Source organism: Acyrthosiphon pisum, chromosome A2 (genome assembly GCF_005508785.2).
Source record: "Acyrthosiphon pisum isolate AL4f chromosome A2, pea_aphid_22Mar2018_4r6ur, whole genome shotgun sequence".
NCBI classification, from domain to species: Eukaryota; Metazoa; Arthropoda; class Insecta; order Hemiptera; family Aphididae; genus Acyrthosiphon; species Acyrthosiphon pisum.
Window position 1 is genome coordinate 82,846,450 of NC_042495.1, and position 26,203 is coordinate 82,872,652.

The 26,203-nt window shown below is 27.4% G+C and overlaps 1 protein-coding gene across 1 annotated transcript in view; it reads left to right on the forward strand.

The window, feature by feature from the left end:
• Positions 1 to 26,203, forward strand: part of LOC100159367 (junctional adhesion molecule A) — a 180,888-nt gene that overhangs the window by 102,433 nt on the left and 52,252 nt on the right. The window contains exon 4 of the mRNA XM_029490412.1: positions 10,631 to 10,842. Within this exon, the coding sequence (XP_029346272.1) occupies positions 10,631 to 10,842 (212 nt within the window). The remainder of the gene's footprint in view (positions 1 to 10,630; positions 10,843 to 26,203) is intronic.

Below are 26,203 nucleotides of genomic sequence, written 5' to 3' on the forward strand. Positions count from 1 at the left end.
ATTTCTAATATTTTGAGTAGGTATTGTGTAGCTAAATACTTAATAAGTACCTACTAACTTTAATAGGATGGTTTAAAACAATATAATTAGCTATTAGGTACTCTATATTTTGTAATTCAGTTACATAAATGTAAATATATTTATGTACTAATTCAGTCGTAACCCAAAAAGTGAAGACATTAAGTTGTATAGTGATTGTATATAATAAAGTAATAATGACTTACCTATAATATTATAGTATTATATTTTAATGAATTATATATTTTTCTCTTATGTATTCATTAATTTGTAAGACAAATATTAAGACCTAAGTAATTACGTAAAAACATTGTATTTATACTATAAGTAGAAAACATTGTTGATAATATATTGATAAGTTGGTACGAGTGAAAAGAAAATTGCACAGTGTCTCACGATGTGAGAAACAAAAAAAAAAATATTTGTCTATACTATATAGAGTATTTTATTAATTTTATTTAGGATAATAAAACAACGCAGTTTTCATTAGTGTTTCTTTATAGTTTTAGATAAGTTGATTTTTAGTTAAACTATTTAAATATTTATAAGTTCCAATTACTTATATATATGTTTAAAATTAAATGTTTTGCGATATATGGAGAGAAGAGTAAAATTTGCGAGTAAGAGTGTGTGTGAAAATTCAAACACTGCAAGATGTTCATTGTACGCTTTAACTAATTATGAATACTATACATATTATCTATTAATTTATCTATTAAATCTAATTTTTCTCAAATGTGATTGATTTTATTGACCCTGACGTCATGTTTTTAGGACCGTTAGTAGGTACTTTAATTAACTGAGTGGAACCAATGTAGGCATCCATGTGTAACGTATAACTTGCTAATTTTCGTGATTTTCCCTATTTTCTAAACATTTTTACTTTAAATTCTTACAAAAAAAAAAAAAACTGTGACTAAAGATTTTTAATATTTTTTCAAATGTCATTGTAACAATATAGTGGGAGCCTTGTATTACATTTTCAAGACTTTTTACCCAACAAATAAAGTTTTATTGACATTCATAGAAAAAAAGACTAATAAAATTGAAAACTGAAAATGTCTCTAAACAGTTCAAAACAAATCAAACTATTTTAAAAATTGTATCATGTATAGAAAATGTAAATATAAACAACCAGTGAAAATTTCATGTATATACGTTCATCATTTGTTTTAGAGTTAATCCCAAAAGCAAAATCGATTTTAACGAAAACTGACTTTGCGTAAAAATTCCCGTTTTTCCCTAATTTTTATGTTGTTTTTCCCGTCGCTTTTGAAAACTATTGGGAATTTTAAATTTTTACCTCTAGAATTAACCAACTAGATTCACTTCCATATCGAACAAGATACTGTTGAAGAAGATTGAAGCAGTTTTACTGCCCCAAACGGTGGTGACAGACACAAAAATACAAAAAAAATTATAAAAATTAAAAAATACACATCATTTTAAAACCAATACATTAATCGCTCCACTCAGAATCTAAAATTTAAAATTTAAAATGTCCGTAAACAGCTCGAAAACAGTTTAAATATTTTTGAAAATTTTATCAAGTATAGGCCGAAATTTATAATAATAAAAAGCTACATGAGAAGTTGAGTGACTATACAATATTGTAAAAATTTGGACTTCAAACGTTCATGCAAATTTTATTTTACTTTCAGGTAGACGTTTTCTTCTGAACGTTATGATTGAGTGGTATAAATTATAATTTTTTAGGATTAACTTTGGTACAGTAAACAATTTACTAGGTATATAAGTATGCCTTTGAGTATTATATTATTATATTATATTATAAGTGGTATACAGAAAGAGAAATAGTGAGGGGGAGGAGGCATATAATAAAATAACTATGTATAATGTATAAGTGTTGAAAGTTAATTGGAAATAAACAGAGTAACGTTAGGTACATACCTAATAACGTTACATTTATTATTGAAACAATTTCGTTATTATTCTTTGCTAGCTTAATGGTTACACAGCTGCCATATCAGTGCCAAATCATAATGGTGACGATTACTACAACAGTGATTCGTAAAAAGAAATATTATCACATATTATTACATTAAAGTTACAGCAAGTTTAGAGTGACATTACTGCAATATTTCCTGCCAAACTGCTATAAATAATTTGAAAATAGCTGCTTGTATGTTAAACTATTTTCGTAGATTTATGGGCAAGCAATATATTATGCATTTTTATTTTTTATTATACTGCAGCTGAATAAATTTATTTCTATATGACGTATACTATAAACTATACATATTATAATGTATTGTTTAAGGTATATTTTACATTTAATAGTTATAATTTTGCCGAACTCTCACATAATTTAGACGATACTTGTCTATTCATTGGGTATTTATTACGATAAAAATATAACGTGCAATATCCAATATTTTCCTTGACTATATTTAGACAGTGTACGACGCTTATATTGTAAAGATACACGAATAACGTCTATACTCTATATTGATACTAACTTGTATCCAATCACAAAACCAAAAATATCTAAAAATCCACATGCAGCTACAGTGTAAATGTGTAATGAATACTTGCATGATAAATTAATACACGAAACACAATGCGCTCACGGGAGTTGCGTTAAATTAAAATATTATTTATCTTTGTTAATGTTAATAATTAAGGGCAAAATTGGTGTGCATATTCATATTTTCATTGGTTGGTTATATAAAAATAGCTAGTTTATACCAAAATTTATATCATAATTTATCGATTTTGTACACAACATTTAATAATTTTGAATTATTGCATTTTTAGGGCATATTTAGAATTGTGTAAGCTATTAAGACATTGAATTGAATTGAGAATCATATAATAGTTCTTGATTTTCTCTTTATAGAGAAATTCAAATTCTTAAATACCACACCCTTTTATTTTACCAATCGTTCAAAAAATTTTATTATAAAATATATAAATTATAAATTATCATTTAATTTTAAATAAAAAAAAGGTGGGTAAGTGGATGTCGCTCTGCTGTACAGTAGGTTAGAAGTGGGTCACTGTATGATGGATAGTATTAAATTTGAATTCAATGATACAATATCACTGTATAAGAAAAACGATTCTGAGCGGAGACGGTTTGTCAGTCTAGGTATTAGACATATTATATACTTATCTATGGTATTAAAAAAAAATTGACCTATAATAGGTATACCTGTAATAAATTCCAAATTAATCATATCACAATATCCATTAGGTACTTATAACGCGTTATACATCTATAACAAACCGTGATAGTGTGATACTATCATAGATATATAATATTATACTTTAGAAGTTTCAAGTACCCACGAATAATATTATACAATCATAACAAAATAATTAAAATAGTTATTCTAGGTTTTTTAATATGTAATTTCGTCTAAATTTGAAATTAAAATTACTATAAAAATAAACTGTACTTATGTATTTTTTTAGATTCTTTGGTAACAAAATTAACTACTTACATGGAATTTTGTTTTTAATTTTCAAGCCTTAGATATAAAAGTTTAACATTTTAATAATGTTTAACTACAAAATAATTAGGTATTCAATTTTAAATTTGATAAATTTTGTCAAAATTCGAACTTTAAATGCTTATAAAAAAAAAAAAGTGCCTATGCATTTTTAATATTTTTCAACTGCTGTTGTAACAATATATCAGGAGCCTTGTATTATTTTTTACACTTTTTGTCCCAACAGATAAAACTTTATCGATATTTAAAAAAAAACTAAAAAAATGTAAAACTGACAATAACCGTAAACAGCTTAAAAAGAATCAAATTATTTTCAAAATTTTATAGTATATAGAAAATGCTAATATAAACATTCAGTGAAGTTTTCAAGTATCTACAGTCATTCGTTTTTCAATTACAACAAAATAAGAAAATCGTTACATGAGAAATCCAGTGAATATCAAATGTTGTAAAGATATGAATTTCAAACGCTCATAAAAATTTAATTTGACTTGCTAGTAGACATTATTTTTTTAAAAAAGGTAAACAAAGTTATGAAGAATCTTGTATTACATTTTAAAATCTTAGATGTAAAAAGAAAATTTTTCATGAATTTCTAATTCAAAATAATTTGCAAATTTTCGTCATTTTTACGTATTTTGTCAATATTTGAACTTCAGATGCTTATAAAAAAAAAATGTGACTATGGATTTTTAATTTTTTTTATCTGCCTTTGAAACAATATAATAGGAACCTTTTATTAAATTTTCAAGCTTTTTTAACCAACAAATAAAATTTTATTGATATTTATAGAAAAAATAACTAAAAAAAATGGAAACTGAAAATGTCCGTAAATGGCTCAAAATATTTGAAAAATGTTATGGTGTATAGAAAATGCTAATATAAACATTCAGTCAAAATTTCATGTACCTACGGTCATTTGTTTTAGAGTTGTGCCAAAAACCAAAACCGAATTTTCTCGAAAACAGATTTTGCGTAAAAATTCCCGTTTTTCTTTAATTTTTTTATTGTTTTTCACGGTGATTTTGAAAACTACTGGAAAAATTTTACTTTTGACCCCCAAAGTACCAACTAGATTCACTTTCCTATCAGAAAAAGTACTGCTGAAGAAAATCCAAGCACTTTTACTGTCCTAAAAGGTGATGACAGACACAAAAAAAAAAATAAAAAAAAAAAATAAACACTCACCATTGTAAAATCAATACATTCATCGTTCCACTCAGAATCTAACATTAGAATGTATTGAAGCTATGCGGGGGGTTAACGACAAACAATTAGAGAGGGACAAAGCTAACTAGGGAATACCAAAGACGAGGTACAAACATTATTTTATGCGCTCCTTCGATATTCATGAAATGTAAACAAGATAACGGCAAATAATTTCTGTAAAGAATAATTTGTTATTTATTTTAACAAACCTTAATAATATAATATTAAGTACTACTTAGTATATTAAGAACTATGTTTATTTTACGTCTTTACTTTCTGTGTTTTGTCTTTTGATATAAAAATATAATATTATAATATTTCCTATTTTGTTTATTTAAAATGGTTCTATTGTACTCGTTTTAGTGATAAATTAGGTGAAATTAAAAATAAAAATCTGTTTTAAACTTTTATTTATTTATTTATTTACAATTTATTTAGAGATTTAAAAAAAAAAAACATTCACTTAGTATTTAGCTGCACATACTAAATTAAAATAGGTATTGCATACTTTCAAATGGGATATTATTGAATATTATGTTGTACTTCAGTTTTTGATAAATATATTGAAACCTGTACTGTAGGGTACAATTGAATATTCCATAGTGGGGTTACGTTACATAATTACGTAATTTATAAGACTGATTATGGACTAACTTAAACACTTATTAATTTAATTTGTTATTTCTACTAGAGAAAGAATTTGTTATTTTATAATTTTATTTTTTATTAGAACATAATTTATACCAATACTTTTACAATATACATTTTCTTATACAATATAAATATATAATTATTATGAATAGTTCACAATCTTGTATAGTTGTATCTAGTAAAACCCTCATGTCCGATAGTAATATTTAATAGTGTTGAGTAACTCACGTGATCTGTTATCAACGGATATTCACGTTAAAATTATTGCGTTCAAGATTTATTATATACTGAGTGAGTTTATTAAAATAATACTACTACATATACTTTTAAGCGTGTTAATTTTTTTAATATAAAGACTCATTCAAATGTGCACCACTTGGATTCAAAAGTATCCCTACTATGGGGCACATAATATGAATAAAAAGTTACCTACTTGTGTTTTACACTTTATAATAAATTATTACCTATTTGATAATATTATAGGGTTTAAATAATTGCATATGATGTTAAAATAATATAAAAAAGTAACAGGAATGTTATAGTTCGAATTAACTGAAAAAAAAAAATTAATTTTCATATAAATCTGCCCAGCTCTCCCCTATGTGAAAATTTTATAATATTTTATTATAAATAAGTACACATTATGTACAGTCGAAGAAATATGTTTTTCTCTATTGAAGACATAGTTTCTGCTGAGGTCTCGTGACCTCCACGCAGCTTTTTATTGCTTTATTTTTATAGAATATTTTAAGGGTATATTTTGGTAGTTATTAAAGCATAACTGAATACATATTTAAATATTTAATAGATTTATAGAGAATATTTATAATTACTGGCTGATTTACTGTGTACGTTTTTAACGTTGGTTTGCGCGTCATATAATAATTATATTGTAAGCGTAGGTACTCTTATAACTAAAGAAAATACAATTTTGATAGGTGGGTATAGATTGAAATATAAATAATATAATGAAATGGTTACACAGTCAATGTTTTGACGCATCAAATTGATATTACGATTTGTCAGTATCTCTTTCTTTTTTTTGTATTTTTCTTAAATTATTATAATATCTACAATTCATGGACAGCGAGGTCTTACCCGTTAATTTAACCAATGCAGGTGATTAACGTGGTACCTATTCGTGCCCAAGAGCCTAACCCAGGAATCGGTAATTAAATTCTATGGTGGACAGTGGTCCAGATAGTTTGTAGAAAAAAATGTAAATATTAGTTAATAATATTAATGAATTTATTTTTGAGTTAAAAACAGTTTAAACTGTTTATAGCTAATTATTTAATATAATATAGTATTTGCCAGTTTTTTAAAGTTTGGTACTCTTGGTGAAAAATTTAATAATGCATTATGCACAGACTGTTTTCAAAGTGGAGATCAGTTAATCTTGAACGATATATGTATTCTTTAAAAACGTAATTTTGGATACAATTTATTATATGTATGTGCAACCAAAGTACATCCAAATACATCATAAAAATATATCAAATACCTATATATTATTATATACAAGAACCAGCATTAAAAAAATATTTTTGGCAACCTAGTTATTTCCCCTCTGTGGGCCGGATGTGGACTATTGTTACACTATCGAGAATGTATCTTATGTATATATAGGTCTTGATTAACAATGCCGGGACGGGACCACCGTATTCCTCATGCCCGCGTAAGTAACTTGCGTCGATAGAGAACGAGTGGTCTAGGGGCGAAAACCTAAGCAGGCACGCTGGGTGGGACACGTTTTTTGGTGGCTCTAAAAATAGCCCTTTCTCATTTACATGTCGCTGGTGGCAATTCCGGGCTGCTACAAGAATGGTTGCGTTTCGCCGTAATTCTTCGGCCGGAACTGTGATTTTGCGGTACTCTTCGTGTTGGTTCCAAGACTCTTATTTTTTTGTTGATGTGTATGTTGTTAGAGTTGAAATTGAAGTTGGAGTGAATGAATGAAATTAATGATGTATTTTCATTGCTTTATTTTGAGTTTTTCTGTTCCAAGGTGGCTGCTTCTTTTCGAGAGTATAATTTGGGGCCTGAGTTAGTTCACGAGCTAGGATTTTTGTATAAAACGAGATTGGTCTATTTGTCTATTTATAAATAATTGTTTAAGTGTGGTTTTCTTGACTATGTTTGAGATGTGTGAGAATTTTGAATTTGAGATTGTGGTTTTTAATTCGGATATTTCAGTATTAATGTGTTGTTTGATGGTAGATATTTCCGCAGAATTCCTGATTATTTGATTTCTTACAAACCATTGGCTGTCCGTAATTGTTCGTACGATGATAGACTGTGTGCTCTCCAGTTTTTTCCACGTGTTTTATGAGATGTTTTATTCCCATGCTGGTCCTGCGTACGTGAGCATTAAATATGTTTTGTAGATATGTAATTTCGTTTTAAGGGGAATCGGACTTATTTTGTTGATGACTGGAAATAGTCAGACAGCTTTAGTTTTATTTACTATGTTTGTGATGTGGGAAGTTAAGTGATGTTTGAGTCGATTGTTACTCCTAGGTATTTGGCTTTTGTAGACCATTTTATGGTGTTGCCTTCCATTTGTATATTTTGGTGTGAAAAGGTATTTTATTTGCATATAGAATTACTGTTGTCTTTGATGAATTTATCGTTATCTTCCATTCTTTGAACCATGTTGAAGCTAGATCGATTTGTTGTTGTCTTTTAGCGGCTCAGTTAGGGGTGGGTCCAAAAGCGTAGACCATTGTGTCGTCCTCAAATAAAGCTGTCTTGGAGTCTTTGTGCTGCGGCATGTAATTTATGTAGGCAGAAAGGAGTTGAGGGGATAAGCAGGAACCTTGAGGTACTCCGGCAAGTATGGGTCTTGTTGATGAAGATGTGTCGTTGATTCTTACTTTAAATGTTCTGTAGAAGAATGATTTGAGAAATTTTAGAAGTTGTGTTGGTATTTTAAGCTGTATTAATTTTTACATTAGACCTTGATGCCAGATTTTGTCAAATGCTTTTATATGAATGCTGTGGCTGTTTTAACCTTTTGTTTAGGTTTTATCTATAGATTTTATCTAAAATCTTGACAAGTTGTCTGGTGGTGCTGTGGTTAGAGCGGAAACCGATTTGTTCGGGTCTTATATCATATTAAATTAAATTAAATTGACTGATACACAGCGGTATTTAACGGAGCGACGATACAGGTACGGCTGCTCGCACGGTACTGTTTTTAACAATTTAAATTTGTCAATGGAATTTATTAAAAGTTAAAAAGATTAAACCTTCTACAGATATTTATATAGATTCGACCAAAAATAGTAGTTGGCGATGTATCGAGTAAAATACGAAAAAATTTCGTGGTTGTATTAATTTGACAAATGGTCAAATTGTTAATGACAATGAAAAAGAGCACAACCATACACCCAATATTTATAAAATTGAAGCGAGAAAAGCAGAGCAAATTTTAAAAACTATAACTTACAATGACTTAGTTTATTTTTTTTAACTATTATTATTTACCAATTATTATTATACATGTTTTATTTAATATTTTGTTTTGACTCATAATGTATTATTATTTGCTAAGCATACTATGACTAAATATAAATTATAAATTTACATAAACATTTACAATAAACATATAATATATAACACACTATAACTTATACTGAGGTTTAAATTTCGCTCAATTGTCGCAGCGCTCAGTTGTCACGCTCTCAATTTGTCATGAATCAAAAAACTATACTAACGTAATGACTGGCAGCTCTGGCTAAACGCTACAACGTAATTTTCAATGATTACGAAAATTATTTAAATGTAGTTTGGAATGGCATATTACTGTTGGAATTCTTAGAAACGTACGAAATTTTGGCTGCGTTAGTGACACATGACAGGGTATATTTTGAAAATACACGGGCGTTTGCCAAATTCCATAGACTCCGGTTTAAGAAAATTGAACGGAACACCACCTATAAGGAAACCCGCTGTATCGCCATTCCAGATGTACCATAGCCATCGAGTACTGAGCATTTTCCCGTCACTCTCACACACAACTTGTACAATAGGTACATTATTTTTAAACTTGTGTTTTATTTGAAATAAACAAATACTTGCAATTACAAATATAGAAATTATAGTTTTCAACTAATTAGTAAAAAAAACACCACCATATGGATCTCTGGTAAAGTGCACGCAACATGCACTACTCAAAAATTGCTCTCTAAAATAGAATCTCAGCTAGTACTTATGTGAATTCATGACAATCATTAAAAGATTCTAAGATACATTAGTTAATCTAGTTAGGTACATTCTGTTAAAAAAAAAAACTAACGATCCATTAATCGACGATGGCCTTTCTAACTCGAACAAAAATTAAATCCCGGGAAAATGGATCGATTGAGCCTACGCGTCATTTCGTAATGAAGTAGATTTTTTATTTATTTTCTTTCTCCATTCAAACCGAGCTGAAAATGCCCTCAATAATGAGAATGCTTTTGACATTGTCTGATTGAATTCCATTTAAAATGAGAAGGTATATGGTGAGTCAATTGACGATGGATGTTTGAAATTCAATTACCTTGTTTATGATTGACAAGTCCAAATAATACAAATTAGAAAATATGTCTGCACCTATTTATAAAATATTAATTGTTATTAAAATGCAATACATTTTAATTTTGATTATTATTTTTTTGTAAAAACATAATATTATTGTTTATGGAAATGAACACTTGTATTACTTATATTACTATTATTGTTAAAACTTATAAACGATTTGTAATAATTTATATTATATAATTGATTAGTGCTGTATTATAATATATTAAATATTTATTATGCATTTGATATGTATATTGAATGAACATATATAACATAATTTTGTTATAATTGATGTAGTATAATAATACTTAATAGGTTGTACAATTACATGTATAATGGTTTTTTTGAAGGTCCTTTGTTAAATTGTAATTAATTATTATACACAAGTAATTAAGACCATTACTGTTATGGTATTAAGACGTAAATTCACATCTTTAAACCAAATTATTTTCTTTTAGGTTATAACTATATAATTATAATTTACCTTTAATTTCAAACCTTTTCGTTTAACAATTTGACGATGAAAAACAAGTAATTTAATAATGATTTGGAAGACAACCAAAATATATAAATGTATTACGTACATATTATGTATGCGTATTGTGTACGTTGTACATCTTAGAGCGATATTTTAATATTTGTCAAAGAATCTAATTATGTATACTTATAAAAAATATTCAAATGTACATTAATTATTTTTTTTACAGAAAAACGAGAAATATCCAGTCCAAAAAGTAAAAGTGGACAACCAGGGGGATCTGGTAACTCAGAATGGCAGCAACTATGGTATTCGAGCGTTGATGAATTTCAAAAGCTCACGGAGCCACTTTTGGACAACACCACTGAAACTAACCTCACTGTGCCATTAGGAAGCACAGCTTATCTTCATTGTCGTGTCAGAAACTTAGGCGAGCGAACGGTAAGGATATTATATTAATTTTAACAATTTGTATTTTGTAAGTACACGAGTTTACTTGACATTCAATAAATCATTGTGGGCATACTTTTGTTATTTGCACCATCATTGGCGGTGGCATCAATAGCCCCTATTACTTACCCATTTGCTATACTATATATATAGCCATATTAGTTAAGTGCATCATATTGTGTTTGTATGATATTATAGTCAATCAGATCGTTTTGTATTAATATCAATTTTGCAATTTCACGATAATTGGTATCGTCTTGTTCAATTCGTGTAATTAATAATATTGTCATCAATTAGTTGTACGTCTCGTGAAAGATAATTTTCAGGAATTCACCGAATCAAAACTTTGATCTCAATGGCACAAGAGATTAGTTTACCAATCTCTTAATTATACATATTACTGAAAGTGGTATTATTCACAAACTTGTTTCGGAAGTAATAATGGATCAAAATGGAAAACAAGATCATCGTTTGAAAATAACAACATAAGTTTCTATTACAATAATGAATGAAAACGGTTTTATTAGTCGCTTGAAATAATATTTAAATTTCTATACGGTATACTTGTTGTTCTTTTTCACATCAATTACCAACAGTGATTTAATACAAACGAACAAAAAATGATGATGAGAATCTTGCACAGAATAATATTTATTTAATCAGTTGATAAATTATAGTTATAAATTATTTTGTATCATACTTTTAGAATATTATTGGAATATACTCTTTATTAAGTTATGTAGGTAGGTACACCGTTTTTTTTTTTTAATATATATATATATATATATTTCCGTTTCTGTGATCACTCGCGTTTGGTTGAAAAATGTCTGCGATAAAAAAGTTTCGATAGTAGCGTTACTATCAAACTAAAACTGCACAGGTGTTACTTTGAAAGTAGCCATTATTGGAATTTCCCAATAGGTTAAAAAATAAATTAAGAACTACAAATTACTGTAGAATTTACAGCATGTTCGCAGTAGTTTTTGGTATGTTTCTGTAAATAATGAAATAAATATCATCAAAGACTTCAGATTTGGACATAAATATTTTCAGTTTTCACATTTATATATAATTGTCATAACTTTATAGGATTATAGGATAACTGTATATATTTTAGCAGACTATAATAATATTATGTATAACTGCATAAGAATAAGGTCCAAAAGTTCTTAGAATTTAGCAAGATGAGATTTATAGCAAAAAAAAAACTTCTTCCAGTAGCACACTACTCAATATTATTCCTCTCTCAGGAAAATCTATGAAGCATACATATGTTTTTGTTAACAATTATTCTTAACCATGACAACTAAACTCTTACGAAATAAATAATAACGAAAATAATAAAATATAGTTACCTCAGATGGTTACATACTTACGTAGATGGCGCCACTTGTGTGTTATTAATTTCGTAATTTATATTTAATTAATTAATTATTTGAACTTCTCCCATTAAATGTCTCATTTACAAACCGGATGCTTCAGTATAAAATTAAAATCAGGCTAATTGGTTTAGTAAAACTTCAGATATAGCTGTTCAAAGATATCTTCTTACGTACCCCTTTTCTTCACATTTAGGAATTTAGTTTTAATAAATCCTTTCTTAGCTCCCACCTATTAATTACCTACCTGTGAATTCCAGCTTCGTAGGTCATGTACTTTTCAAAATGTCGTGTTTAAAGTTAATTTGCCCTCGCTAAAAAAAATGTATGTGTAACAAAAATATATTTATGTTAAAATATACTGGATATTCATGAATATACTTACTAACAATTCTAAGACCAAACATTTAAATTTGAAAAATCTTAAAAAGACTATATTCAATTGAGTAGTATAATTTATGTATAGGGCTTTAGACAAATAATAAAAATCTAAGCTCTTCCAAGTTCCAATAATCTCTCCAACTACCTACTCGTATTAATTACTTTGTCACAATTATTTTTTCTTTAAATTTAAACAATAATGTGACTTATATTTCACATGTTGCTATTTATTTAGTTTATTATATTCAATAATTATTGTTGAAGTTTTCAATATTTAAACAAGTGTTTAAAAATTATTTTCTTTTTTATAACTCAGTATGAGGTAATCGTGAAACTATTCTACACACTAACATATATTTTAACATTATTAATTTTAATATGTTGTTAATTTGAATTTAATGCCACACAGAATTTTATGAGGCGTACTATATTTTGTAAAAAAATAGTATAGGTATATTAGTGAGACAGTGTATAATGATATTTGTTCGATTACGGTCAACGGAAAATCGTATCATTAAAACTCAATTAAATTGGATCAGTCATCTTAAAAAATTTAAATTATAAATGAAAACCATTATCTAAAAATGTCCTTCATGTCAATTTAATGTATATTACGTATATTACGCGTCTCTACGTAACTCGTTACCATTTTTGAATAATCATTTAAAGCATTTAGATGTCTTTATAATAAGAAGACATAATAAGGACATACAATAAAATACGATGATATTGGTCCAATGTATTGTTTATATTTCATAAACATGTTACGTTGTACAGAAATCAAATAAGTTAAAAAAGGATAGAATATTGGGTGTCCACGTTTACGAAATTATATTTATTTAAAAATTAACGAGCAGTGTTAGTTATTATTTTTAACGGAAAAATGTATTTTATTTCTTACGTTACTTTATTTATAACTATTCATACTATTTCATTTATACTTTACAAATTTGAGTGACCGGTGTTATCAAATAATCTAGTTTATATCTATGGAAATACATTGTGATGTAAATTTTCATGAAAATGTTTATGGGTGAAAATTTTATAATTTATCATATTAATTTCTTATCAAATAAATCTTTTGATATTATATAGTTGTAGTATATTTAAGCTTCATAATTATATTTTAAAATATGTACTTTTATTACCATTTACTCCTTTTAATATAATGTTGGTATTATTCTAATGAACATAATATAGTAAATTCAAAATACAAATCATTAAATATATATAATATAATATACATTATAGTACCTATATCAATATATGATATTTATTTTTATATATTCATTTTTATCTTTTATTAAAAATGTTGTATTTTTACTTCAGTATTAATTATGAGTGTGTATAATCGTTTTGTTACAATTATTGATTTTTTCAATTTTTAACGGAGGTAATTTATTGTTTGAGTCACTTTTTCAATTTTGAGAAAACAATACTTGTTACAATGTAAATAAAAATGAAACAGTAATTTTATAAAGTATTTAAATATATTTAACTTAAAAATTAATTAATTTGAGAAAAGTACAAAAAAAAACAAATTTTCAAAATTTTCAATTGAAAATGTTCAAGCTTACATCTCTAGTCAAATACATGACAATAATATAGCATTTAATATCTTTGAAAATATGGATTTTATACTTCAACGAGATAACTATCAAGCTTACGAGATACAGAAATTTTAGAGAAATAATTCATAATATGCATCAATCACTCTGTGCAATATACAAAGAGTTGCATTAGTTTAACTTATGTACACAATTTCTGCATCAGCTTTTCAAGTGCGATTTGTGTGCATGGGACCATAAAACGCACTATAATGGTAACAAACTCAACAACTATTCGCTTACAGTTAAATTTAAATCAACAATATTGAAATCAATAAAGCCACTTTTGTATCTGCGAATTTCAAAATTAATTTATCAATCCTCCTCAAACCGCTGAGATAAAAAAAAAAAATGGCTCGCTAAAATAATTAGGAAATAAATAAACTGATAAACATCTATAACTTTTTAATAATTTTTATTTTCTTTATACATTTATCAGATAATCTATTAGAATGTGTTTTTTTTAAATTATCAATTATATTTCGATTTTTATCAAATATTTAAACACGCGTTTTATTTGGTTAATGGAACACCATACTGACATTTTAATAATTACGATTATTATCAATATCCAAAATGCAATAACTAGTAGGGACATATTATTAATCCTAATGCAATTTACAATTATTGTATAATACCTATTTTACCTATTTTACCTTCCACAATAACTAAATAACTAATAGAACAGAATTTATAAGACTAACATATTATTTTGAACAAAAAATACAAACTAAATGTAATGTGCAGTGTCTTTAAAATGTTTAATATATTTAAGTGAATAATTCCAATAAAATTATAAGATAACATTTTTAATAAATATTGATTCGAATAAAAATGTTTACAGTCTGCAAGCAGTATTATATTATAATATTATGTTACCACTGATGTCATAAATTTAGACATAATTTAATATGGCGAGGCTAATAATAAAATGTCTAAGTACATTAGTCATTATCCTTTAAGAACATAAAATATTTATAACTTTAACTTGATAATTAGAACAATGTTGTACTTTGAGATATTGACTTGGAATTTTCAAATATCCGATTTTCACACAGACAGTGTTATCTATTATTGAGTATCGAGTTTAGATTATTAGATTTTAGAAAGCCAACGAGTGTCCATTTACTGCTGGGACAACAGTATTATGGGATCTCAAGGATTTCAACGATGCCACAACAAAATAAAATTCAAATCTAATAAATGTTCTCGTCGTTCAGTTAAACGTCTTTGCACTTCGAAATTCTATAGCGCTTTACTGTATGATAATAAAATGATATCCAAATAAGTTATAATATAATAATAAGAATTCTTCAAAATTTACAGAAATAAACTTAAATTTCTAATGGTACACAATGAACTACTATCTTTTGATCATAATTTATTATTTTTTTTTAAAAGTAACTGATAAGTAAAGTTATCTCAGCTTTATTCATTCTGTATCTGGCTACATGGTCTTAGTCAATAATGATGAGGAGGACTTTCAACCACAAATCTTATTATTTTCACTAAGCCTTTGTCTGCCTTAGGTAGGTAGCATTCACTAGCCAATCGTATAAATAAGTGACAATAACTATGAAAAACTGTCAGAGGTATCACATTATACTAGATAGCCATTTAAATAATCTAAATATCATCATGATAATATGCAAAGACGATTATTGATACAATAATATTACCTATGTATGCTCTGATACTGTAATAATCTAAAAATATGTACTTATCAAAATTGTTTTGGTTTTAATTATAACATCCATATTTTTTCAATAAAATTACGTTAAGCCTTCAATTCTTAACCTAAAACGATTGGATTTAAAGACAAATTACAAATACAGTTACTATAACATCCAATGTGAATGTTTGTCTGAGAAGTTTGTTGTATAATATATAATATTATATCCATAAATCATATTGTGATATTTAAAAATGTTTCAAATAATAAAATAATTTCAAACAGTGACTTTTAGTATAAGTAAAATGAAAACAAGAAATAAATTATCATAACTCTGTGTATTTAATTTATGAAATATAATACTATTATTATCTTCATAACGCAGGAATTGTATAATTTTCATTAAATCGTTTAGTCTGTGATAATAATATATTGGTTTATAAATTAAGATATAACCACAGTGTTTTTGTATTAATTTAATCTGTACTAAAAAGTGTATGGACAGTCATTACATATTGTATTATATGTATAAATATTACGTATACAATTCATTATTATTTTTAGTGAATATAATATATTATTTTTAAATAATAGTAGGTTATGATAGCTAGTCTATAATAATACTTTAATATATTGTAATATGCAATCAATAATATTGTACTCGAATACAAAGCGTATTAAATGTATCAATAATTTGCGATTGTTTCTATTTTCAAAAATTTAAATACAAGATACCTAATAGATAATGTAAAGTTAATATTAACAGAAACATAAATGCATATCATATTCGTGGATGAACTCGTTAATACCCTGCAGGCTGGAGTTTACGCAAAATATTATTATAGCATGGGTAATATTATATGCACAAACTGTGGTAGGTATAGTTTTAAACATTTATTAGCATTGATACATAAAATTATGATCAGATAGTTATGATAAAATTATAATATATGTAAATTCAATTTACGAATATTTAAGACTTAACAGACTTAATCTTAAAACAACAATATAAGTATTCCATTTTTTTCATCATTACAATATTATGTTATAATTAAATTAATTACGTAAGTAAGGTACGAAATAGCATATACTTTTTCTTCTAATGATTTATAATTTAAATGGAAAATTAAAGTTTTTTTGAAGAATATATTTTATAATAATTTATATAAGGATACACAAAACGTTTGAATATAATTTATATATTAATAAAATATTATAACACTTTCAATGAATTGAAATCAAAATTGTTAAAATATATCTAAGTGTGAAATAATTTGAATAGTTATTATATTGATTCCTCGTATGGTAAATTGAAAACTTTAAACTCAGTTCGTATTGAATAAGAACAATTATTACAATAATATGTGGCGAAGCGGTTATTTTTATAAATTTTAGTTTTACGCGATAAGACACTTGGAACATTAATTTCATTGTTAATGTTTGCTCTTGGTGTAAAACGACCATAACAAAAGTTTAACCATTTATTGAAGAGTGCATATTTTCAACCAACTATAATTTACAATAAAATATTAAAGTTGTAGTGTATTTTCATATTAATGAATATCAATCATTATATTGTATTTTATTTTAATTAATATTAAATTACAGTGTATATAGTACCTACTGTTAATATTATATTATAATATAACTATTTCATGTACTATAATATGACTTTTAATTTATTTGTCATTAATATTAAACTATAATTCAACTTGTTACACGCAGTTATACTATATACCTATTATATATATATTTTTTTTTTGTGTAACAAAAAATACGGAATTTGAAGTAGTTCTATATTTAATATTTAATTCAAATATATTACATTTAAATAATATAATGCTGATAAATTAATGTTTTGTAGTTATATTATTTTGTTTCTTATAAGTTTTTTTTTTAAATTTTAATAATATATTATATATGGTTATAATTTTCCAAAATAACTTATGATGTCTAATATACAATTTAAATGAAACATTAGCACTCATTAAAATGTTTTATTATGCATTGTTGAAACAAAAAGAACAGATAGTTAATAGTTAATTAAATTTCTGTTTATTTATTATTTTATTTTTGTTAATATAAAAACGTTTGAAAAATGGTTTAATTTAAATAAAAAGGTACCTTTCTTAATAATTTGTAGAACATTTTTTTTTTTAAATTTGATTTATTTTTCATTTGTGTATGAAATATTTTTTGAATCATTACTTAAATATAAAATAATTATTATTATAACTCAATAAACAAATCACGCATTTTTCTTTGTGTAAAAACTTAAGTATAAGGCTAATCAAATATTAAATATATTTTTATATAATATAGGTACTTAATATAATAAAAAAATATTTACCATATTCTATCGTTATACTGATCGTCATTCTCGTTTGGTTAGACTTACTCCCGAGTAAGCCTCAGTAATTTTACATTAGATAAATCGTAATTATTGAATCATTCAAAAACGATGAAAGTACTTTTAAAATTTAAACGAACCGATATTAGCTTCAAAATTGATGTTTATGGTTCATCGTATGATTTTATATAATAATTATTTATTAAGGTGTGTAAGCTAGGTGAAATATTATAATCTGTTAGGTACAATATACGTCACTGTTATTGATTGTCGAGCTGCAGTTTCTGTACCTATATTAAATTCGTCAGCTCACGCAAATGGAAAACTGATAACATTTTACCGAATCAATTGTGGCTTTTTATAATTATTGTTAGGCCCTAAAAAAATTCTGACACGCCGGTCAATGGAGAAAATATTAAACGCTTTCTGCACGTGCACGTGCAGCGCCAGCCGGGATATTACCCGTCTCTAATTAAGTGGGGTGGCCGGCCAGCGTTCATTCGTCCATCCCCGAACTCGAAGACACCAAGTGTCAGGGTACGGATGGGAATAGGAGTACTCGAGCACTTACGTGGGTAGGTATGACGAGGAGTGGGTTAACTCTCTTAATCAAAACACGCTCATTTGAACCAAATTGTCGAGTTTGAAGCCGGGCGGGAGAGAGCTGCAGATTTCACTCAAAGATTCCGGTCACGTTTACCGTAGTGCCGCGGACGTTTATATATCTCTTGGGTCGTCGTCGTCGTCGTCGTCGCAGTTTTTGACATAATGATGTCCGGAAAAGAGAGATGCCATTGGGCGAAATTAAATTCCGTCAGTCGCTGTTGCCGCCTACCCGCCTAGCTTTCGTGTCCGTTCCCACCGCGACACCACCCGACCTATTTATATTATATAGCTGCAGGCCAACCGTAATGTGCGCTGTTACAGTGTAGTTGTATAGTCTTGCCTGGATAATAAACGGAATCGTGACTCCCGGTTAAAAATGCGAGCCGTTCGTGTAAACACGCATTCCTAGCAGTCGACCCAGTTAAGATGCAGGCTACAACTACTAATATAAGTACCTAGGTAGGTATATTATTAGAAAATATACGCATCGACTTTTTAACAACAAAAAATAACAGAAATCGAATAAAATGGTATTATTGCATATTATTATAGAAACGATTTTTTTCCTACGATGGATACACTCACTTATACCTACTGCAGCTTATAATATTATAATGAATACTAGGATAGTCGCGGGAACGGTTGGAGGTCATATATTTATTCAGTTAAATTGGTTAACTATACCGAGTGATTCTTTTATCATAGAACACTCATTGTTTCAGAAAGTGTACATTTTTTTGAAAATATTTTTTTACATAGTTTCAAGTCGCTTATAAAACAATGTTTTTCTTAAAAAAATATATTTTTAAATATTTTTTATCCTTATAATTTTTTAAGTTTTTTAATTTTTTGAATGACAACATTGGGTTTTAATTTTATATTCCAAAGCAGAATATTTTTCTTAGTATTTTGATACATGAAAATCGAATTTCGGGTGAGTAGTTTATGAGTTATAAATATTCAAAGTTTAGATGAGCGGAGAAGTGGATAAACATTTCGCGGGGTAACCCCGTATCACTCTACTCCACTCATCTAAACTTTGAATATTTATAACTAAAATAACTTAAAATTATAAGGATAAAAAATATTTAAAAATATAATTTTTTAAGAAAAACATTGTTTTATAAGCGACTTGAAACTATGTAAAAAAATATTTTCAAAAAAATGTACACTTTCTGAAATAATGAGTGTTCTATGATAAAAAAATCACCCAGTTAACCTAACCCATAATATTCTGTTAAATCAATATTTTATACTTTAATTTATTTTATATCGACACTATATTGTAATGAACATGTTTAATAAAATTTAGTGTTTAGACTTTTTAAGCCTTTAATGAACGACCCACTATAATAGTAATTTAAGTTTAAATAAACTTGAATATTAAACATTAAACTGACGACTTAAATTATTCGGCTTTATAATTTATTATGATTATTTTTCTCAAGGTTTATTAATAGTTTTAAATATTTTATAATTTATAGGTTATGAATATTTTTTTTAAAGTACTCTTTACTTTTTATACGATAGATACCTATTTATACAATTTAATATAGTCACCATTGATGTATTACATTTTACTCATTTCAACTTAAAATACGTCAAATTAGTTTTAACGAAGTATGAATGAACAATTCTATAACTGGTGAAATTATCAATAAATAAATAAACTTTTGGTTATTTTTGTTAAAAACAAAAACTACATGGAATTAAACCTTTTGAAAGACTTTTATACACTGTTTAATAACACCGTATATGATGTTAATACTATGTTTACCCTAAAGTAAAGTGATAAAACTTATAATAGGTACCTAGACAAATTGTTTCTTCCACCATAGACACAATTAATGTGTTTTGTAAAACAAGCGGGTAGATCCCTTCTACTTTTGACTGTCGCGTACTTAATTATAAAACGTATACTTTGTATCTCGACGATGATAATAATTAATTTACCTAAAAATAAACACAAAAATGTGTACCTACATTATAATGTCCTACATTTTAAGTTAACTAATAATAAAAAAAAAATGGAAATGACCAATTTTAATTTCAAATGTGAATGTAAATTAATAATAAAAATTATATTCTTACTCTAAGTTAATTACAAGAGCTCTGTTTTACTTTTGGTTAAAAATTAAATTGGAAGTACCTTTTAGCATATTAATATTTTGATTATTATATTATAGATGATTGTAATAACATCAATACAAATAAAAAATTCTAGTAGCAGTGTAGTGCATATTATATATTGTCCCACTACAATTTCGTTACTTTTGACACCTTGTTCTTAAGATTGTAAATATTATTTAATTCATAAAGAAAGTTAGTCTCATTAGTGTATGTACGCGAAGGTATATACATTTTGAAGTGTGATTTTGTAACATGATGAACTTTTATAAATACACCACTAAAAATATAACACATAACTATTATTTTAATAATATTTTACTTAACCATAAACATATTTTATTCATCAATTTCAGTGTTTCATATTAGGGTGAAAACAAAATTCTTTGTTATGATTAATAATTTGTTACATTCTCATTTAATAACTTAATGTGGTTTCCAAATTATTAATTTGAACAGCTACTGAACATCTTAGTTAAAAAAATGGACAAAATAGTTTCTAAAATAATACACATTGCTTACCGATGTAATGTTTATGTTATAAGGACATAAAGAAATATAATCGCTTTAGAAAAAACTGCGTAGAATTTACATTATAATATTATATTATAATTTTTCTCTAATTTTATATTTAAATTTTTATTCATACAAAATAAAAGTTGTATGTATTTATATTTGTTCGGTAAGAGGTGCTTTCTGTTTCTTTCTTGTGTTGATGGTTTACCATACTAAATCCGTTTTCTCTTATCTTTTTAAACACTCCATCAGATTCACTAAAAGGAAACGGCATTGTATAATTTTTTTTCAGTCCTGAGAAGAACCATTGTCCGTGACAGAACATGACTTATGACGTTTACGACACTATACTTCCCTTCCCGTAACGCCAACAGTGGATTTTTCCGATTTTCTCTTTAATGAATGTCACTGCTGTAAGATATATATAATAAAAATATCTGTTTGTTTGAATATTTTTTATTTATTTTTACGTCTCTATTTATTTAGAACGGAAATTACAATATCATTTATACTGTTGTCAGCGTGGAAAAGTGATCAATCGCTGGAAATCTGCACAACGAACGATTGTATTCTCGATGACGAGTGGTTGGATTTATTGGGAGGTGTTTTTGACAAATGAATACACCAGCTGTTGGTTTCAGTTGTATTACACAATGAAATATATAATATTTGTTACTAAATACCGTAGGGTCATAATATATTCCATTTATTGATCAACCATGCATGTATTATTAACGTGGGTATTCAAATTATATCGTCAATAAAAACTTATTTCTTCGAAATATATTTATGTTTTTTGACCATTGATATGCAATTTGAAATAATGATGATTATAATAATATAAGTACTATTAAAACTGAATACACATATTTGAGTCCAATATTATATCATTATAAATACCAAATAAATAACATGAAATACAACTGAAGTATGTACATAACATAATAATTTATTGGTCTATCTATCCGATAACCAGTTTTGTAATTTGATTCAAATTGTTTCAAGCAAATATGCATTTGAAAATAAATTATTTTTAATTTAAATCATAATTTTACGTATTAACTATTAATTTATTAATGAAACTATTTTATTATATTATTTTAAATTGTATACATATTAAAATATCGATTCGTTGGAATTATTTAACAATTTAATCATCCCAATCACTGAACAATCGATTCTGACATTAAAGTAAAATATATTCACTAAAACAACTTCATCAATTATCATACATTGTATAGTATTTGTGTTAATAAAACACATATTATATCGTTGTTCACGGGAATAAACCTCCTATGTGAAAAAAGCGTATTTTCATGAAACGCGAAAAACGTTTTAAATAAAGAAATCACATAGGAGTTATTTCATAAACGATTTATATTTGGTAACACATAGGATGATTTTTCTACGGTGAAGATAGCTGCACATAGGAGATATTTCATAAACGATTAGTAGGTACCACATAGGAGAATTTATTTATTATTTTTCATTAATTTTAGGATGCAGATAGCACATAGGAGATTTTATCAATATATAGCTATTTTTTTTCTGAATTCAGGGATACCAAAACCTCAAAATCATAAATTTGGTACATAGGAGGTTTGTTCCCGTGAACGACGATATGCACTGACCTCCTATCTGCAAGCGACTTAAAGACAATGATCCGATTGTCCGAACATGATGGCAATATTATATAATAAATATCATGATTTACTTTGTTAAATGTTTTTTAGTCTAAAGTCCGGAGAAAGACTAAGCTTTAACACTTTGTCATACATTATGGAAATTCTGTGTCGTTTTTTTAAATATTAAATCGGTACCAATAGAAAATGTGGCTGTTGTATGGCTTTTTCCATCAAGAAATTTCATAACCAACCGGATGATCCATTAAACGTCAGACACGCACGTTATTTGAAAAATCTATAATCGTTTTTGAAATAATTTTGTTAACATAATTCATTAAGAAACAACATTTTCCTAAAAAGTTTATATTTTTTATCGTTATTATTTTTTAAATTGCTTACTTTTTTAACGGAAACAGGAATTTTTAAATCCTAATCCCAGGGCAAAATATTTTTTGGAGTACTTCAATATATCGGAACAAAATTTAGGACGAATAGTTTATGAGTTATAATAGTCTTTAAAGTTTAAAGTTTTAATTTAGCGAAGTAGAGTGGTACAGGGATACCACAAAATGTTGGTTCACAACAACTCCGCTCATCAAAACCTCAAACACTGTATAATAACAACTTATAAACTACTTAACCAAAATTCGATTTTTATGTATCGAAATGCTCCAAATAATATTTTTCCCCAGAATATGAGATTAAAAACTATATAAAAAAAAAAAAAAACGATAACGATAAAAATAATAAAAATTTTAATTCTTTCACAAAAATTTTGTTTCGTATTTATATATTTATGTTGATTAATCAAAAACTCTATAATGATTTCTGAATTAATAAAAAGCTGTATATAGTTTTAAGTCCAACCAGGGGCGGAATTACCATTGTTCCGCCCCTAGACATTACAACACTAGCGCCCGTACATTGGCTTGCTCCCACGGGAGGGGGGGAGTAATGTTCCATGAAATAAAACAAAACTATAAAAATTGTATTTAGGTATTTTTATATTTATACTTATCAACTAAACAAATAAATATTAATACAATGTTGCATACCTAGGTAAATTTGTACACTTGTACAATAATTAAATCATTTTGCGCCTTGATTTATCTGTAGCAAAATTATCTATGATTTGGTGGTGGGTTCTCTAGTCCCTATAATCGTAATCGATTAGCAGATTTCTGAGCAGTATGCAGTATGCACAATATCAGTAATTGAGTATCGCAATGTTTATTATTATTAAATACTTTCATCTAATTTCCAGAATTAATTCCAGTATTCTAAGAACAGACTAGTTTTGGTGGCCACGCGCCCGCGCCCCGCGTATACTTATTACGATGCCTGGTGCGGGGTGAGGCGGATCATTCAAATAATTTACTTGCTAAGCACTGTGCGAGCTGTCCCCCACCTAGCTAGAAGAGCGGCTATATACAATGTACCCGTCGACCTGAAGCAGTATATTTGACTGCCTTGGCTGGCGTTTTGCGCATGCGCCATTCACAATATTGTATGTGTTTACGCCGCACACCCGTTTACAACCTCCGGTTCATTAACATAGGCAACGCCGGCAACTGCCTCGTCGAGTGTCGATGTCGAACCTCTAGCGGTGGCGGCGCGGCGCTCGCCGATCGCAGGATTAAACGGCAAGGTTATTATAGCTTATAAATTAAAACGTTACTGCGACGTGACTACGTGAACCATTCTCCAGTTTCATGCAAGTTGAATACAAAAAAACATTAATATAAAATATAAATTTTTGTAAATATAATTATGAAATTATGGAAAACTAAAAAGTAAAAATTAACTAAAAAATTGCGCCCCAAAAAATATTGCACCCTAGGCACGTGCCTTGGTGACCTATGGGTAAATCCGCCCCTGCGTTCAACTGATCACCCCGTACCTAAGTGTATATGGAAGATGAAGATCGTTATCCCATAAAATAGAAAAAAAGTCATCGATTACTATTAATACTGAGAACAAGAGCTAAATTCAGTGTGGACAATAGTATAAACATGTTTGGTCGACAAAAGCATGATAGCGCTTAGTCTCGTTGTAGTGGGTACCTCCATTTTTTTTTTTAAAAAACAAAAATCAAAGAATTATCCAGTACGCTCGTTAAACAGTAAAATATAATATGATAAACGTATATATATATAGATGTTTACCGCGGTATTAACTTGTTTAACATACCATGTGTATATGCGCTGGCATGTGTGTTAAACGTTACACAATGAAAACAAAGAGGCCTGCGGGTGTTGTGTTCTTCGAGGCGTATAGCGTTTAGCGTCGAGCGATATTTCACCGTTGGATTCAAACAAAACACCCTTTCGCGCGCATAAAAACCCAAATACGCACTGCCATTATTTTCCTTTCACGGTATTCAATTGAGAAAAATAGGATACGTTCATCCATAACACACTACTCGTACACGAATTTACAGCCACCTAAACACTAACGCTCGCACGGGACCGTGTTTGTGCATTTTTTTTCGCTTTTTTTTCATTTTACCTCCATTAGAGTTGAATAGTCACGCGAAGGGTTCTATTATATACCAATGGATTAGCTCGGTTTTATCTGAAAACATTGGAATCTGTGACGGCCCACTATAACGATTGGCTATTTATTATTAACACTGTTCATAATAATATTTTCCATGCGATCGTGCGTAGGCGAGTCTCGCGGTCCACAAAATATTATTATCTTTCTTCTTGTAAAATTATTTTTAATAAAATTGAATTGCTTTTTTTGATGCATGATATTTTTATAGAGGCAATCGTATATAATAAAAATTACTTGACTAAGAATATGTGATGAAATATGCAACAATATTTCACCATGAATCATATGAAATATGATGTTATTACATAGGCGTGCGCAGACTTTATTCGCAGGTTATGCAATAAGGAAAATAGAGCCCCCCTCACAAATTCTAATCTTTCTTTAATTTATTCTAAAAAACAATTCTAAGCCGTTAAAAATTTTTTTTAACACATGTAGGATTCAATTTACATTTTACAATCTAAGTTTTTGCAAATATACTAGGTACTTAGCTTTTTTGCTTCCCTCGGAATCTGAAATCACACATAGTT